Source organism: Grampus griseus, assembly GCF_964374135.1.
Source record: "Grampus griseus genome assembly, chromosome: 1".
NCBI classification, from domain to species: Eukaryota; Metazoa; Chordata; class Mammalia; order Artiodactyla; family Delphinidae; genus Grampus; species Grampus griseus.
In genome coordinates this window covers 14,362,696-14,382,512 of record NC_139017.1, presented here as the reverse complement: position 1 = coordinate 14,382,512, position 19,817 = coordinate 14,362,696, and the positions used below count along the sequence as shown (strand labels likewise).

Here is a 19,817-nt window from a genome sequence, read left to right as displayed (position 1 = left end):
TCTAGTTCTGTGAAAAATGCCATTGGTAGTTTGACAAGGATTGCATTGAATCTGTAGATTGCTTTGGGTAGGAGGGTCATTTTCACCATGTTGATTCTTCCAGTCCAAGAACACGGTATATCTCTCCATCTGTTTGTATCATCTTTAATTTCTTTCATCAGTGTCATATAGTTTTCTGCATACAGGTCTTTTGTCTCCTTAGGTAGGTTTATTCCTAGGTATTTCATTCTTTTGTTGCAGTGGTAAATGGGAGTGTTTCCCTAATTTCTCTCTAAGATTTTTCATTGTTAGTGTACAGGAATGCAAGAGATTTTTGTGCATTAATTTTGTATCCTGCTACTTTACCAAATTCATTGATTAGCTCTAGTTGTTTTCTGGTAGCATCTTTAGGATTCTCTACGTAGAGTATCATGGCATCTGCACACAGTGACAGCTTTACTTCTTATTTTCCAATTTGGATTCCTCTTATTTCTTTTTCGTCTCTGATTGCTGTGGCTAAAACTTCCAAAACTAGGTTGAATAATAGTGGCTAGAGTGGACATCTTTGTCTTTTTCCTGATTTTAGAGGAAATTGTTTCAGTTTTTCACCACTGAGAAAGATGTTGGCTGTGGGTTTGTCATATATGGCCTTTATTATGTTGAGGTAAGTTCCCTCTATGCCTACTTTCTGGAGAGTTTCTATCATAAATGGGTGTTGAATTTTGTTGAAAGCTTTCTCTGCATCTATTGAGATGATCATATGGTTTTTATCCCTCAGTTTGTTAATACGGTGTATCACATTGATAGAGTTGCGTATATTGAAGAACCCTTGCATTCCTGGAATAAACCCCACTTCATCATGGTGTGTGATCCTTTTAACGTGCTGTTGGATTCTGTTTGCTAGTATTTTGTTGAGGATTTTTGCATCTATGTTCATCAGTGATATTGGCCTGTAGTTTTCTTTCTCTGTGACATCTTTGTCTGGTTTTGGTATCAGGGTGATGGTGGCCTCGTAGAATGAGTTTGGGAGTGTTCCTCCCTCTGCTATATTTTGGAAGAGTTTGAGAAGGATAGGTGTTAGCTCTTCTCTAAATGTTTGATAGAATTTGCCAGTGAAGCCACCTGGTCCTGGGCTTTTGTTTGTTGGAAGATATTTCATCACAGTTTCAATTTCAGTGCTTGTGATTGGTCTGTTTATATTTTCTATTTCTTCCTGGTTCAGTCTCAGAAGGTTGTGCTTTTCTCAGAATTTGTCCATTTCTTCCAGGTTGTCCATTTTATTGGCATATAGTTGCTTGTAGTAATCCCTCAGGATTCTTTGTATTTCTGCAGTGTCAGTTGTTACTTCTCCTTTTTCATTTCTAATTCTGTTGATTTGGGTCTTCTCCCTTTTTACCTTGATGAGTCTGGCTAGTGGTTTATCAATTTTGTTTATCTTCTCAAAGAACCAGCTTTTAGTTTTATTGATCTTTGCTATTCTTTCCTTCATTTCTTTTTCATTTATTTCTGATCTGATCTTTATGATTTCTTTCATTCTGCTAACTTTGGGGTTTTTATTTCTTCTTTCTCTTAATGCTTTAGGTGTAAGATTAGGTTGTTTATTTGAGATTTTTCATGTTTCATGAGGTAGGATTGTATTGCTATAAACTTCCCTTTTAGAACTGCTTTTGCTGCATCCCATAGGTTTTGGGTCATCGTGTTTTCATTGTCATTTGTTTCTAGGTATTTTTTGATTTCTTCTTTGATTTCTTCAGTGATTTCTGGGTTATTTAGTAGCATATTGTGTAGCCTCCATGTGCTTGTATTTTTTACGGTATTTTTCCTGTAATTGATATCTAGTCTCTTAGCATTATGATCAGAAAAGATACTTGATACGATATCAATTTCCTTAAATTTACCAAGGCTTGAATTGTGACCCAAAATATGATCTATCCTGGAGAATGTTCCATGAGCACTTGAGAAGAAAAGGTATTCTGTTGTTTTTGGATGGAATGTCCTATAAATTTCAATTAAGTCCATCTTGTTAAATGTGTCATGTAAAGCTTGTGTTTCCTTATTTATTTTCATTTTGGATGATATGACCATTGGTGAAATTGCGACGTTAAAGTCCCCTATTATGATTGCGTTACTGTTTATTTCCCCTTTCATGGCTGTTAGCCTTTGCCTTATGTTTTGAGGTGCTCCTGTGTTGGGTGCATAAATATTTACAATTGTTATATTCTTCCTGGATTGATCCCTTGACCATCATGTCGTGTCCTTCTTTGTCTCTTGTAGAAGTCTTTATTTTAAAGTCTATTTTGTCTGATATGAGAATTGCTACTCCAGCTTTCTTTTGATTTCCATTTGCATGGAATATCTTTTTCCATCCCCTCACTTTCAGTCTGCATGTGTCCCTAGGTCTGAAGTTGGTCTCTTGTAGACAGCATATATACAAATCTGGTTTTTGTATCCATTCAGCTAGTCTGTGTCTTTTGGTTAGAGCATTTAATCCATTTACATCTAAGGTAATTATCGATATGTATGTTCCTATTACCATTTTCTTAATTATTTTGGATTTGTTTTTGTAGGCCTTTTCCTTCTCTTGTGTCTCCTGCCTAGAGAAGTCCGTTTAGCATTTGTTGTAAGCTGGTTTGGTGGTGCTGAATTCTCGTAACTTTTGCTTGTATGTAAAGGTTTTAATTTCTCTTTTGAGTCTGAATGAGATCCTTGCTGGGTAGAGTAATCTTGGTTATAAGTTTTTCCCTTTCATCAGTTTAAATATGTCCTGCCACCCACTTCTGGCTTGCAGAGTTTCTGCTGAAAGATCAGCTGTTAACCTTATGAGGATTCCCTTGTATGTTATTTGTTGCTTTTCCATTGCTGCTTTTAATATTTTTTCTTTGTATTTAATTTTTGATAGTTTAATATGTGTCTTGGCATATTTCTCCTTGGATTTATCCTGTATGGGACTCTCTGTGCTTCCTGGAATTGATTGACTGTTTTCTTTCCCATGTTAGGGAAATTTTCAACTGTAATCTCTTCAAATATTTTCTCAGTCCCTTTCTGTTTCTCTTCGTCTTCTGGGACCCCTATAATTCAAATGTTGGTGCATTTAATGTTGTCCCAGAGGTCTCTGAGACTGTCCTCAATTCTTTTCATTCTTTTCTCTTTATTCTGCTCTGCAGTAGTTATTTCCACTATTTTATCTTCCAGGTCACTTATCCGTTCCTCTGCCTCAGTTATTCTGCTATTGATTCCTTCTAGAGGATTCTTAATTTCATTTCTTGTGTTGTTCATCACTGCTTGTTTGCTCTTTAGTTCTTGTAGGTCCTTGTTAAACGTTTCTTATATTTTCTCCATTCTATTTCCAAGATTTTGGATCATCCTTACTATCATTACTCTGAATTCTTTTTCAAGTAGACTGCCTGTTTCCTCTTCATTTGTTTGCTCTGGTGGGTTTTTACCTTGCTCCTTCATCTACTGCGTATTTCTCTGGCTTCTCATTTTGCTTTACTTACTCTGTTTGGGGTCTCCTTTTCTCAGGCTACATGTTCATAGTTCCCATTGGTTTTGGTGTCTGCCCCCAGTGGCTAAGGCTGGTTCAGTGGCTTCTGTAGGCTTCCTGGTGGAGGAGACTGGTTCCTGTGTTCTGGTAGGTGGAGCTGGATTTTGTCTTTCTGATATACAGGACCACATCTGGTTGTGTGTTTGGGATGTCTGTGAACTTAATATGATTTTAGGCGGCCTCTCTGCTAATGGATGGGGTTGTGTTCCTGTGCTGCTAGGTGTTTGGCCTGGGACATCCAGCACTGGAGCTGGCTGGCCATTAGGTGGAGCTGGGTCTTAGCCTTGAGACAGAGATCTCTGGGAGAACTCTTGCTAATTGATGTTACGTGGAGCTGGGAAGTCTCTGGCGGTCAAGTGTCCTGAACTCGGCTCTCCCACCTCAGAGGCTCAGGCCTGACACCAGGCTGGAGCACCAAGACCCTGTCAGCCACATGGCTCAGAAGAAAAGGGACAAAAAAAGAAAGAAAAAGTAATCATTTTAAATAAATAAATAAATAAAAGAAGTAAAATTACAAAATTAAAAATTGTTAAAATTTTTAAAAAGTAATAAAAAAAAGAAGAGAACAACCAAACCAATAAACAAATCCACCAATGATAACAAGCGGTAAAAACTATGCTAAGGTAAACATAAAAATCAGAAACAAGTCAGTCACAGGCAGCAAGCCCCAAGTCTACAGTTGCTTCCAAAGTCCACCACCTCAGTTTTGGACTGATTCATTGTTTGTTCAGGTATTACACAGATTCAGCGTACCTCACATTGCTTGTGGGGATTTAATCCGCTGCTCCTGAGGCTGCTGGAGAGATTTCCCTTTCTTTGTTTGCACAGCTCCTGGGGTTCAGCTTTGGATTTGGCCCCGCCTCTGCGTGTAGGTCACCCTCAGGCCTGTGTTCCCACCCAGACAGGATGGGGTTAAAGCCGTGGCTGATTAGGGGACTCTGGCTCACTCATGCCAGGGGTGGGGGGAGGGAGGGGTACGGTGCTTATAATTGAAATGCAGGATGAGCCTGCCACGGCAGAGGCCGGCGTGACATTGCAACAGCCTGAGGCCCACCCTGTGTTCTCCCAGGAAAGTTGTCCCTGGATCACAGGATCTTGGCAGTGGCAGGCTGCACAGGCTCCTGGGAGGGGAGGTGTGGATAGTGACCTGTGCTTGCACACAGGATTCTTGAGGGCTACAGCAGCAGTGTTAGAGTTTCACACCCATCTCTGGGGTCCGGGCTGTTAGGTACGGCTCGTGCCTGTCTCTGGAGCTCGTTTAGGCAGTCCTCTGCCTTCTCTGGGCAGACAGGGGAGGAATCACCGCTCCTCGCACACCCCGCAACAATGGTCTCTTGCCTCTTAGGCAGGTCCAGAGTTTTTCCTGGACACCCTCCCGGCCAGCCGTGGCGCACTAGCCCCCTTAGGCTGTGTTCACGCAGCCAACCCCAGTCCTCTCCCTGGGATCGAACCTCTAAAGACCTAGCCTCAGCTCCCAGCCCCCACCCACCCCAGTGGGTGAGTGGACAAGCCTCTCAGGCTGGTGAGCGCTGGTCAGCACTGATCCTCTGTGGAGAAATCTCTCCGCTTTGCCCTCTGCACCCCTGTTGCTGCGCTCTCCTCCATGGCTCTGAAGCACCCCGCCCCCACCAACCCCCATCTCCACCAGTGAAGGGGATTCCTCGTGTGTAGAAACTGTTCCTCCTTCACAGCTCCCTCCCAGAGGTTCACATTCCATCCCTATTCATTTGTCTCTGTTTTTCCTTTTTTCTTTTGCCCCACTCAGGTATGTGGGGATTTTCTTGCCTTTTGGGAAGTCTGAGGTCTTCTGCCAGCGTTCAATAGGTGTTCTGAGGAGTTGTTCCACGTGTAGATGTATTTCTGATGTATTTGTGGGGAGGAAGGTGATCTCCACGTCTTACTTCTCCACCATCTGGAAGATCCCCTCTTCAGTTACTCTTATCAAACCTTTAGAACAGCAGCTATCGTCACTATGATGTACTTGGATTTCCATTTGCAAACTTCCTGGGCATGTGGAATTAGGGACTTTCGATAACATATTTTCTTCCTGCTTTTTTTCTCCTTTTCAGTAATTTGCATTTATAAGCACTGGATAGTGAAAGGCCTTCAAAGCATCAACAACAGTACAGTGCAGCAATGTAAGATAGGGCTCCATCAATACAGTATTGTTTCCAACATACCCTGTTCCACTCTTTAAAGAGTTTACTCAAGAAAATCAATGTAAAAATTGTAAATCTCATTATTCAGGAAGGCAGACCATTTTTAAAAGGTTGTCACTTCAATTGTTTAATTCAGAGGATAGCAAACTTTTTCAGTAAAGGGCCACATAGTAAACACTTTAAATTTTACAGGCAACATGGTCTTACCATAACTGCTGAATTGTGCAGTTGTAACATGACAATGCCTAGACGTGTAATTTTCTGTGTTCTAATAAAACTTTATTTACAAGAACAGGTTTCTGGCCAGATTTGGCTTGTAGCCTGTAGATTGTGGATCCTCATTTATTTATAAATTTAAATACAATTCATATAGTTTCCTTGGATATTTCAACCCTCTCATGATTCTCTGGATTTCACAAAAATTATGCATGCTAACTTAAACATTCATGTAATATAGAGTAATGGCATTCATGAAAATCCCACTACCTATAAGTAACTAATGTTAACAAATGACAAACATCATTTCAGACCTTTCTCAATTCATGACTGGTTTCTTGGTAGCAAGCAACAGAAACAACTCTGATTAATTAAGCCAAAAATGAATTATTGTAGGAGAACTGAGCAGTTCAAAAAGTGGACAAGAAAATGGCAGAGTCATACTTGTACAGAAACTACAAATAGCTTGGCCCAGACAAGCTCGTGCCTCAGGTTACAGACAGGAGGACACCCCCACTGGCAGCAGCAGCACCACCACTTAGCAGCCCTGGACAATTGCAGCTCTGCTTCTGCATTCTCAACAATTCTCGAGACAGCGAGAAGAAACCCTAACTGACCCTAAGCCATGCATTGTTTTGCCTCATCCTGCTTCTTGGTCCCAAGGTGGAAGCATCCAACTGGCAATCTTGTGGTCAAGTGCCCATGTGAGCTTTAGCTCTCCTTTCATTTACCAAAATAATAATAATTAATTAAATTATATTTCTGATCATTTTCTCTCCACATCTCTATCATCTTGATCCACATCTCTGATTTCTTGATCTTTTTTCTTATGCATTGATGATGATTATCTCGAGGCTTTCCATCATGCTATTGATTTAGATTTTAGCTGTTGCTATTCTGTTCCTTGCTTTTTTCTCACTTGTCTATTAAATCCTTCATGATTTTTTTTTTTTCTAATTTCCAATTTGTTTCTCTGCCTCTGCAATATCCTTTTTTCATCTTATAGAGAATACATATCTTTTTTTTCCCCTGGAGCTGTGTGGTTGTCTTTTTATCTTGGGATCCTTTCTTTCCTTTTGGCTATATGTAAGCATATTTTGTATTTCTTCCTTCAAACTCATCTGGCTTATGCCTAGTATGGGCAGCTCGGTCCAGACTTTTCATTTGTTCTGACTGTGGTCCACGTCTTTTCTTTCTGGTGCTAGTTAGTCTTCCTTCAACCTAAACTTTGAGAACTGGGTGTTGCTGTTAATGTACTTGTCCGTAGCCTTGGAGTAAAGGTGGGAGGAATGGGATTGAAATAGAGGATATGGATGGATGCATTGAACAGGATTCTAGGACATCTAGTTTCTCTGTCTCTTCCGAGATCCCATTAACTGTCCTTTGAAGCAGCACCCCCTCCATTTATGCACATGCATCTCCCACTCCCGGAGACCTCAGCTTCTTCCCCCAACTCAGCACAAGCTTAGCAGGGTGGCCAGCCCTGACTCCTCTTCCTGTCTGTACAAACTCTACTCAGGTTCACTTCATTTCAAATTAGAGAAGATTCCTTGGTTTATATTTCTTTCTCCAGGAGCAAAATTAGGAACTTATTGTGAGATTTCAAAGTCAATGCCATTTATTTGTTCCTTTGCCTTTATATGTGCTCCAAGATTTTCAGCTGGTCTTGTTAATGTTGTTATTTTTGTTCTAATTTTTCCATGTTGTTAGGTATTTTGGAAAGGCAATTCTGTTGTACTAATTGATCTATTCTTCTCCAAAAACATAAACTTTTTGTTTGTTTGTTTGGGGTTTTTTGCTTTGGTTTTTTGTTTGTTTGTTTTTGTTTTTTTTCTTTCAAATGTTTATTTTATATTGGAGTATCGTTGATTTACAATGTTGTGTTAGTTTCAGGTGTACAGCAAAGTGATTCAGTTATACATACACATATATCTATTCTTTTTCAGCTCCTTTTCCCATATAGGTTATTATGGAGTATTGAGTAGAGTTCCCTGTGCTGTACAGTAGGTCCTTTTTGATTATCTATTTTATATATAGTAGTATGTATATGTTAATCCCAGCCTCCTAATTTATCCCTCCCCCCGTCTTTCCCCTTTGGTAACCATAAGTTCAAAAATATAAACCTTGAAAGTTCACAATTTATTCCTAAATCTCTTTCCAGCAAGGTGATTCATATCCGTAGCTTAGAACCTGTAACACACAGACTCTAAGATGGCATCTGATTATCTCCTCTTCCTGGTACTTACATCTTTGTCTAATCCCCTCCCCTTGCATGTGGTCAAAACTTGTGACTTGTATTTAACCAACAGACTATGGCAAAAGGGGATGGGCTGTTAGTTCTGACAGTGATACCTAAGATTGTAAACCACCTTGCCAGGAGACTCTCTCCCTTGTGGGCTTTGATAAAGCAAGCAGCCGTGTTGGGGAGGCCCATGTGGGAAGGAATAAGGGCAGCCTCCAGGCAATAGCCAGCAAGAAAACGAGGCCCTCAGTTCCAACAGCCTGCAAGGAACTGAATGCTGCAACAACTACCTGAGCTGGAGGAGATCCTTCTCCAGTAGAACCTTGAGATAGGGCTATAGTCCAAGGCAACACCTTGTTTGCAGCCCTTTTGAGACCCTGAGCAAGAGGACCCAGCTAAGATCTGCCCAGACTCCTGATCCACAGAGACTATGAAATAAGGAGTGCATGTTGTTTTGAGCTGCTCAGTTTGTGCTAAGATGATGACACAGCAATAGATAACTAGCCCAGGAACACGTGACTCCATGACTGCAGTGAATAAAGCTGATAGAATCGCCAGCAAAACATGGCATAATTCTCACCCAAATACCGTGCTCCGAAAAATCCATGTTCTCCTTTAATGGAGGCTCTGTCTCAAGCATGTATCTAAGCATTGAAACTAAGATTCCAAACATTTCATTAAGAATTGGTGACTGACTCCGTTCTGTGATTGATGCCTGTTAAGTTCTCCATCTGATACCAGTGGTACTCAAGGCTCAGCATGGTCAGTGTGTTTAGTAAGGCTCTCCTACAACATCTTCTGTTCATTGATTAGTCAAGCTCATGTCTGTCCAATGTTTAGTTTGGAATCTAGAGAACACTTTCTGTGGGAGCGTATTTTCCCAAACGGCTCTTGGCTAATTGAGATAATGGCAATTGTTTGTTCATTTTGACAGTGTGTCCAAATGGGGGGAAAAAAGGTTAAAGGAGAAAAAAAATCTGACTTTTCAGAGCACAACATAGTTGATAAAAATGGACCATACTTCCCTAATTTACCACACACATAATCAATCTCTGAATTCACTGTTTATATATAATTATTTTCTGTTGTTAATAAAATAAGAGCATTTAGGAAATCTGACTGTGGTACATAGAGCAAACTTGATGAAAAGACACCATGCCCCAAAGGACTTTAAAAAATGGTATTTAAAATATTTAGAAGGGTAGTCATGCAACTTTGGTATACCCTTGCCCACACATTAAAAAAAAATCAAAACAAAACAGAAAGATCCTTAATATCTATAGAACTATTATTGCTCTTGTATGAGCACAGACTCAGGGCAAATGTTTCTGAAGCACCTTGTAGTGAATTGATGAAATACTCCATGTATTTATTCCCTGAACTACAGTTGTCCTAACAGTAGAATGACAAATTTAAAAAGGAATCAAAGAAGTACGGCTTTTACTAGATGACAACTAATTAAACATCCCATTATAGTAATTACAATAATGGTAAAAGTATGATGCATTCATAGAACACTGTCCTCAGAGCCCTAAGTGCTTCACAGGCCTTTTTTTCTCTTTCAAAATATTCTGTGGGGAAGGCAGCTATGTAGGTAGAGATCTATAAAGGTTTTCTACATTGGCAAAAACTTAAAGACAGGAATAGGTCCTTTTACCTATATAGTAACTTAAACAAATACTTTCAGATTTCTACCAAAGTAAGATCTATTAGAATAATGAAGTCTGGAGGATGCAATTGCATCATGGGTAGAATAATTTGAAATAATCTCCTTAGAAAGAAGAAAAAAAAGTGACTTAAATATTAATATGTGTTATCTAGATGACCTAGAATTCTTAGCTCCCATTAAAGGGCGTTTTGGCCACATGGCCCTAATCTGTGATCTGCCATTCAATGTCTTTTGATTTGGGGATTGGCAGAATTCTGTAATGATGAGGTGAGGCTGAACAACACTAAAATTGAGACCCCAATACAGGAAATAATATAGCATTTTCTTTTTCCAGCCAGAAGTGGGAAAATTAGTCAACACCTTTTCTACCATAAGGTGTAATTGGATTCAGAAAAAGGCTAACTTAAACAGGACCAGGTCTGACATGCAAAACCTCACACGATAACAAGAATGAGTTTGGTTTGTTCGCTGTCATTCCTTATTATGATCTTTGTCATGAGAATGGATTCATGTTGTGCCATTTTCTGTTCTTGTTACAATCTTTGTCACATGAATAAGATATCAGGATGTTAATGCCTGGCATACAGTCTTCTGTGTGTGATGATAGTTACAAGACTACGCTGACCTTTGCAGTATTATGTATTCTGATTGGCTGTTCATTTCACCTCTTTCCCACAAGTTAATAAGGCTGTAAAAAGGAGAGAACTGAAACGGCCAGCCAGTTAAGTTATAGAATATTGAAAAGGTCAGAGCAGTACAGCACAGAGGAAAAAAAAATTATGGAATATATGGTGCATTAAGATGCTTGTGACAATGATTATAACAAGAATCGGAAAGGATACCCATTTATGTTATTTCAATCTAGAGAACCCCACGGGATGATATTCCCGGAATAGCCATCACTTACGCATCTGTGAATCATACGTGTGAAAATATCTGTTTATGCTGGTTTTGGCTTAAAAACTAATTATATAGAAAATATCCTACTATTCAGCAATAAGAACATTAAAAGTAAGATTTTAGCCTTAGAAATGGGCATTCATGTTGTCAACATTTTAGTAGGTCTTTGTATTTGAAACTGAAGGAAAACTTCCTTACATGTGAAATCTGTTGGGCATGTGAGATTTATTTCGATTGTTTCTTCATGTAACACTTTTTTTCCTCAAAATAAAATAGAAAAGTAGGACTGGAAGAATTAACCTTTTTGGAAGTCCTTTAGAAAGTGGAATATTCTGAAATAGCATTGAGGATTTTATTTTAAAATTTTGTGTGAGCTATGTGAAATATGTTTCTTCCTTGTGATTGCATGATACTGGCCAGTGTACAAAGAATCCTTCCTTTCCACTGAATCCTCAGTGGAGAGAGAAAGAAAGGGAGAGAGACTTTTAATTCAGAATTTCTTAAGTTATGGTTCTCAGGTGTGCAATAAGGTTTATTCATTTTTTACACACTTCATGGTTTCATTTATTATAAAGTCTAGAATGAGCAAAAAAAATTTATTATGATCAAAATCAGAAATATATAGGTGCATATATGTCCATAATTATTATATATTCCCGATGGAATAACCTGTTATCATTTTTAAACATCTCTCTTTATCCCTAATAACGGTTTTTGTCTAACAGTCTATTTTATCTGATATTGCTATAGCCAATTCTCTTAGGGTTGCTGTTTGCATGATATAGTTTTTCCTTTTCTTTCCTTTTTTTATTCATTTAAAAAATTATTTTTATGCATGTTTTAAGTTTTCTTATAGAACAACTGTACTAGATTTTGTAGTCTGTTAAGACAGTCTGGTTTAAAAGTCAGGTTTACACTTTCTAAAGATGCATTGTTTCACTAATCGAGTAAACATTGTACATCCCAAAGCTAACATCTAAATGCATCATTAATAAGAATGTCAAATGCAACCTCATTATTTTTGCAAGCAAAGAAAATGAATTTTGATCTTTACTTTAAGACCACCTTGAACATGGGTCAAATAACCCTAAAATCAGTAGTTCTGCATACTTCAGAAGAATCTCCACGTGATTCCTGATACCCTCTGATGTTATACTTCAGTAGTTCTGGAGTGGAACTCAGGTGTGTGAATGTTTATGAAGTACCCCCCAGGCGATTTTGACGTGGGTGAGCCCTGGAACACAGGTACAGACAGTCCCACTGTGTAAAGAGTTTAGTGCAATCCCCACTTAAAGCCCGATGGCACAGACCACAGCCAAAGAAGGTGGACGATGGGGGGCTCTGGTTCCAGAACACAGAATCTTAACCGGGCCTGCACCATCCACTGATACTCACAAATAGGGTCAGCGCTGAGGCCGACCAGACAGGAGTGGTCACCTGTGATAGGACATGCTTATCGCTTGAACATTTTCTAGCTTGATTCTGGAGGCTGAACCAGCAGGGCTGCCTTTTCCAGCCCACTGAAAACAAAGTTTATGCAGAGAAAAGTGGTAAAGCCCAACCCTCTCAAAAGGGAGGATCAGAGGACCTGCATTTTTAAGATTTTTCCCCCAATATTTAGGAGCCCAAATTGGGAAAGTTCAAAGGAAGAAAGAGAAGGCAGGGAGAATGAAGTGGAGAAGAGCTGAAACCTCTGGGTCCTGTTCTGGTTTTGAATCTGGAGACTTTTGAGCTTCAGCAAAAGGGTTGAAATCCTGTCATTTGCTTCAGGTCTGTGAATTGAGTTGTATGTTAGTGGGGCTGAGAGAACATTTGACTCACTCAGCTGCATGCTTCCTGGAGATGTACACGTTCTTTTTTTCAGCTGAACGAAACGGTTATGTAATTGCATCCTTCTCATAATTATTGAGTAATTATATACTTCTTATAATTACTGAGTAATCATTGTTCTATAACTAGGACTTAATGTTACAACTAATTGTATAATTACCATGTATTAATGTTATCTGGGAAACTTAGAATAAAGTGGTACTTAATATATTTCCCCCTGCCATGCCATTTTCAAAGCTGGCAATAGTGTTCGTTTTACAGCCTGAAATTTGCTTCAAAGACAAACAAAATACAAGGGAAAAAAACCGCACCAATGTTTTCATAATAGATGTTAACTCATTGAGCTTACGATTGCACCAGGCTTAAAATGTGTAAAACTGTATTCTCCTGGCTTATTTTTATAATTTTCATTGTTGTTTTGCAGCTTACCATCTTTTGTAAGATGTGTACAGTTAATACTACTTTAGAAGCAGTAGACCATCTGTCTGGGTCTCCTGGGATAAACTGACCTTTTTGAAATTTTACAGCTGGGCATGTGACAATAGCAGCAATTGTTTCAGCTATAACTGAAAATGTTTTTAAGGAGCTAGGCATTATGGGAACTTGAGAAGATCTTCAGATGTGGATAATGAAATTTGTCTTAGACCATGGTTAGAAGGGATTCGTATTAATCTTAACCAAGTTTCTTCAGCGTAAGAACTAGGTCTTACTCGTTTGGTGCATACCGTTATCAGCACCTAGCAAAGTCTACTCCCTGCGTGCAGCTGGAGCTCAATAATCAAGTTGACCTGCTGTAAAGAATCTATGGAAGCTAGTGTAGCGTAATTTGGAAATGTCTTCTCAATGCATTAGGAAATTAGCAACAGCTACTTGTAGGTTTCGTAACTTCTTCACATATATATTTGTGTTGTCTATTCAAATTTGGGGAACGTAAAACCATTCTTAAGCTGTGAATATGTCTTTATCTTGTTTTACCAAGCATGAATAGAAATGATTAGTCCCATGTTTTAGCCCATAAGTACCATTTATTTTCTTTGGAACAAACCAGTCCTTTGCCAATTTCAAGTTCAGAGTAATAAATTCTTGCACTAACTAGGGGTTTCTTCTGTTCATGAAAAACACTTAACCTACCTGTGTATTTTGCAGCAATAAAATTCTCAGCTAAGTTCTCCAACCCAAAGTTATTATAAGTATCTTTTAAAAAATTGATATATTTTTAAAGTTACCCTTACCCGTGCTCATAACTAGATATGAGTTCCTCTTTTTATCATTTGATCTTTATTAATTTTAGAGTTTGAAATACAACCTGATGGAACAATTGCCCAGTGGTAGTGAATGAGATTAGTGTTGTTTTATTAATTGAAGAACCTTAGGATTTTGATTAATAATATATTGTTGGATGGATGTGGGGGGGGATATAGTAGGTAGGTAGTTGAGAAAGTAAAATACAGAGTGAATAATTCTTAATCACTTGCTAGTTCTAAACATCTGTCTGGAATGTATCTGCTGTATGGATTACAAGAAACAGTAGTATTCTTAGCTGCTGTTGATGAACATCTGCTGTAAAGAAATCCCACTTAACCTTGGTAATAACATGGCAATTGAAGGAGTACTCTCATTCCTAGTTCACAGAAGAAAAACCTGAGGTTCAGAAATATTAAGTAACTTACAAAGAGCACACTGCTGAAGAATAAGGACAGGCTCAAATGCAGAAACTCTTTGATCACCAAATTTATGTACTTTCCTTTGCGCCATACTCTACTAAACTATGTAAAAATATACTATTTTTGTAAATACTGTAACTATTAAATTTTGTCTACTGTACAATGCAAGATCACTTTTCATATGTGACCATATTTTACCTTTTAACACATTTAAACAATAAAGATTATATCAGTATCCAGGGATCTTGAAAATATGCTTTCTCCTTGAAGTCCAGCATCATGTGTGTTTTCTGTTTGCTTATATTTTGTAGAATTTATGTGGGAAAAATTAAAGGTACATAGTAAAAAGTGTTTTGGCAAAGGGAGAACGCTACTTGAAGTAAATATTGCTATTCTTAATTATTTGTTCTGTGTTTTAAGAGTAAGTATAACTACATTTTACCAAATTAAGCAATATTTTGAAAAATTTGCCTCATGGAAACTTTTCAGGAAAGCATCTATCATAGAAAGTGAAATAAATGTTACAATACAGTTTTCGGTTGTAGCCCTATTTTTAAGCCTAATTTCTAACTCTCCTTAACCTTGAATGTAACCCAGTTGCCTAGAAGAGGGAGATAAAATATTGTTATCAGACAGCAGTATTTTCCTATGTCCTAGACATGCTAAGATTTGAGAATGGGTTTGCTGAAGTTTTGGAAGCATGGTAGTGGTAGGACGTGGTGATGCCTCGTTTATGGTGATTCTTATATACAGGTAGGCAACCTCTGCATTTACCCATAGAGCTAAAAAAATAGATCTTCTAATCAAAGTGGGCACATATTACTTCCCATCCCTAGTGGCTTTTCAGGATATTTTGACCAAACCTGATTTAAAGAGGCATTAGATAGAAAGCGGTCAGCTCACCTTTCAAGCGAAATGAGCAGAAAATACACCAATTGATAATAAATGAAACATATAACACATGCATTTGCGTGTACTGTTTATATCCAGAACCATTCCATTTGGGGGAAAAGAGTATGGCTTCTTTCCAGTCCGCACATCAAAGAAAATTCAAGGATTTAAAAAAAAAATCTCAAACAATTGTAAATAATCCATTAAGTGATCAATTTATATATCTGCCCGTAGATTTACTTATAGGCATGATACTTGTGGTTAGGTTTCATACTGTCTTAGACTATCAGTCCAGTTATTTCAATCCCTGTGCTAAATAGATTAGAAAACATAATATTAACTGAGGTAACACTTCGTTCACAAAATAATAAAAGTATGCATGTTGATAATAGCACATGTAATGTCTCTCGGGGCATTGATACATAGTTCTGTTTAGTACTGTATATTTAGAAACCCAAGAAAATATTCAAATAATAGCAGGAAAGAATCCTTAAGTATGCACCAATTTAAATATTTTTCTTTTTTTAATCAGCAGACGACAACTACACTCTTCTGAATGGCACACAAGTCATGTACAGTGGTGAAGAGACCAGCCTTTCGGTGCTCATCGATGGGTTGGTTCCTTTTACTAACTATACAGTACAAGTGAATGTTTCAAATAGCCAAGGCAGCTTGACAAGTGATCCCGTAATGATTTCAATGCCGCCAGGGGGTAAGTCTATGAACAACGTTGGTATCTAAATGTATATAAATGCCCTAGAACTAAGTCTCCACTGAACACCTTGTTTATTGTTAGAATTAACTTTTTTTAGAACTTAGAGTCTCAGTTGTATTTCTGGTTGTTTTTGTTCTTGTTTGTTCTATTGAGACCCTTTTATTGATGTTGTTTCATTGAGACCACTTTCATCTCGCACTGAGTCTACATGTATGTGTATGTACACACACATGTGTCTCTTGCTTTTGCATGTTAAGAAGACTGGGAAATGCTTTTTTGTCTGAGACTTCATTTAGATTCAAAATTTATGTTTTCCATTTGTGGTTTAATTTTCTCATACAAGTGGTTCTCATTCCTGGTTTTTTGTAGAACTAGTTTAGAAGTATATCTAAACCTCTCATTTGACAGAAAAAAAAAAAAGGCAGAGTGAGGGTAATAGAATAGGAAAACTCTATTCACACCACTGGAAAAACACCTTTAAATTCCATGTCCTAATGATTAGAGTTCAATAGCGTCATTTTCACATGTGAAATGCGACACAATCTGGCTATTTTTAACTATTTCTATGAAAAAAGATTGACTTATTCAGAATTATTGTGATCTGCAGTCAACTCCACCCTTGTTCTAACTATTTATGGGAACTAATTATTAAGAAGAAAAATCTCCCTTAGATTGATATGTACAGCCCTTGAACAGAAAGCATGCCTCAAACTAATAAGAACACGATTCTCGATTTGGTGTTTAGAACTGTATGTTTTTTGAAAATACCAAAGGAAAAGGACCCTAGGACACCCAGTGTCGGCCTGTAGCCCAGCTTCAGGATCCAGTGCGTTCTGTACTAAAGGATAATGTCCTTACCACATTAAGAGCATTCTGCAGGGCTGGATAAAATCCCTCTCCAGTCGTAAAGAGCATAAGAGCAACAAAGGTCTCATCACCAGAGGAAAATAAGGGTTAATCTACAATTCGTATGGAACCCCTCTTCCAAGGAAGAATTCATTACCTGCTGTGTCATAAAAACCACTCACTATTATCTACCTTTTATGACATTATAAGAATTAATGAATGGATATTTACCAAACAATTGAAACTCTAAATGGCTGAAGCCACATTGTTTAAGAAAAGAACACTTTGAGAGCGACTTTTGGGGCAGATCAACTCAGTTGCATATTGTATGAACAAATAATAAAGAAGGGAATTGAATTTAGGTGGGTGCCTGTTTAAGAACTGAGACCAAAAAATCAAAACAAAACAAAAGAAACTTTGGATATTCCTATCTTCATTTTTCACTGTAACCCAATATGCTTGAAGGGATAAAAAATTGGGATGACTCTATACCTTAATATATAATACCCCTTGTTTATATTTAGGTATTAAAGAGTGATTAGTGCTTTAATGGAGATTTTTCCGTGGCATAGTGACATCTTAACAGAGTACGTGGCATATTTGAGTTACATACTCATTTTCTGGCTAAACACTGATTTAGATAGTTTGTAATTTACAGCAATTTACATTGCATTCATAAAAGGGGTGAATTTAATCCATTGTATGTTTAGGAATGTGTGGCCTAATAATTTATAATATATGCGTGTGTGTATCTACGATTCAGTTAAACACAGCAAGCTGCCATTATTAACTCAATATACACTGTGCGAATATGTCTGTCAGTGGGTTACTAGAAGGGTTAATATTGTGCAAACAGGAGGAAACTGAATATTGTTTTACGGTGGTACAGTTGGACTGAAGTCAACTGCTGAGTCTTATCTTCATCTCTGCTCTGTGGTTGCTTACCCATGTCATTATCATAATGCTCCGGAAGCCAGCACTCTCTGGGCCTCATGCGATCGTTCACTTCATGTCCTCAGAAATCCAGAATTTGGGAGATGGCCCTTCACCAAAAGAGGAAGTAGAATGTCTTCAAAGACAGACAGTGATTTCCTCAAGTTTATTACAGCCATTAGGACATACTTCTTTTCATCCTTAGATTGTTGTTGATTACAATTAGGAAACTTACAGCTTTGAAATTATCTTTTTTATGACCTTGTGGCAGTTTAAAGGTGATACCTCATTGATTAAATAGGTTTTAGTTCATGCTTCCTTTTACTTAATGATCTGAAAACATATTATCCTGATTTACACATAAAATCATGCTGAAAAGCATGTGGCATTCACTAGAATATGTGTGTTTAAGTAGAATTAAATTAGTACTGAGAGTTATTAAAGAAATCTTCCATGCCTTTATCCAGTGGACTGTGTTTCATACTGAAATGAATAATAAATGAACCGACGCACAGAAGCGAACCAACTTATGGGCAGAGAAAGTTCTATATGCTATTTACTTTTCCATTATATTTGGATTGTTATCATTATTGCCATTTCCTTGATTTCAGTATTAGATCTTTTTTATGGTGATGTTGAATTCCTACTATCTTTCAATGCTGAGTTATGCAAGATCTGTAATAACACCCTTAGCTATGTTTTCTTTCTAGTGTAGTTTAAAAACATAAGAATAGAAAGTCTGGGCAAGGCAGAACTGCTAATTGTTTTTCTTTATCAAGTGTTTGCTCTCAAATGTGGCTCAGAAAAACTTCTTTTACCCCCTGCATCTGGCCAAGTCCTACTCATGTTTTAGGTTTCAACTTGGAAGTCAATCCATCGGGAAGTCATCTTTTACCAACCAAGGCTGAGATAGGGCCCTTCTGTATCCCCAAGTTCAATCACATTATATTGAAATTGCCTGTCTCATCTGACTGTCACAGTCACTGGTTATAAGAACCCACACAGCAGGGACTATTTCTTATTCACATTTTTACCTTCAATGCCTAGACCAAACCTGACACATGGTAGGTGCATAATGAACAATTAGTGAGTGAATGAGTAAATAAATAAATCAGTCGAGATAGCTTAATTACCAGTTTTAAGCTGTAAGCTTATCATTGTTCAGGCCTGCTCAGACCTCATCTTCTACGTGAGCAACCTTATAGCCAGCTGTGGAAAAGGTGACCTCCTCTGTATAAAATTGTCCAGTGCAGAAATGTTGCGGCCATACAGATGTAATTGTTAGCCCAGGCTATAAGAAGGGCAGGAGTATTAGAAGTAAGAAATATTCTCAGATTGTACTAACTCATCACTCTGGTTCCTTTCCTATTGTAGTTACTTTACTTAGGTAAACATAGGATAACAGACGTTGGTTAACACTGGAATTTGGGAGAGGTAAGGGGACATAGCACAAAGAATTTTACCCTGGTACATCATCTCTTAGTTAATGGTTATGAAACATCTTATTTGATACTAGCTCTCTCTGTTTTCTTCTGATGAGAAAAATGATGAGTAACGTGCAGTTTTGTGTCTGCCAATTATACCTCAATAAGGCTGCGGAAAAGAAGTCCAACAATACCTAATTTCAAACCCTCGTTAGTTCTGTCAGATCTTCCTTGTTTTGTTCATGTTGTTTAATCAAATTAATCATATTAAAAAAATAAAAGTCTTAACTTTGACCAAAGAAAAGGAAAATATGATTAAACAATATGATAAACACAAGTTATTCTGAAGATGGAAATTAAGACAAGTGAGATCATGAGACCAATAGCTCAGCACATAGAAGGACAGAGGCAAATCCCTATAGCTCGCATTTTTTATTTTAAAAATTCACTTGAAATATTATTTGGTCCACTGGAGGAGTTTGGTCTTTTGTTTTCTTCTTCAATTATGTAGCGTATCCTTACCCACTTGTGTGTACTCAGGCTTTTGTATTTCTACAATTACTATATTTTTAGGTTGTTTGTAATAGCGTAATGCTCCTATTTACCACTAAGATACTCTTAGAAATGAAGAATATATTGAATCCAAGCTCTTGAATAGCATTATACTGCAAGTTCAAAAGTTCCAGGAAAAGAATTAAAAAAATAAAACAGACTCCAAATGTTAATCCATAAATATGAAACTTTCTTACGACCTTTACCCCTTCAAGGTCTGGAGTTACTAATGGGGTTAGGATTTCAACTCTTA

At 37.7% G+C, this 19,817-nt stretch overlaps 1 protein-coding gene across 1 annotated transcript in view; it reads left to right on the top strand.

Annotated features, from left to right (window-relative positions):
- USH2A (usherin) overlaps window positions 1-19,817 on the top strand; it is a gene marked incomplete at its 5' end in the record, with an annotated part of 770,156 nt that overhangs the window by 435,517 nt on the left and 314,822 nt on the right. The window contains one exon of the mRNA XM_082666701.1: window positions 15,627-15,806. Within this exon, the coding sequence (XP_082522827.1) occupies window positions 15,627-15,806 (180 nt within the window). The remainder of the gene's footprint in view (window positions 1-15,626; window positions 15,807-19,817) is intronic.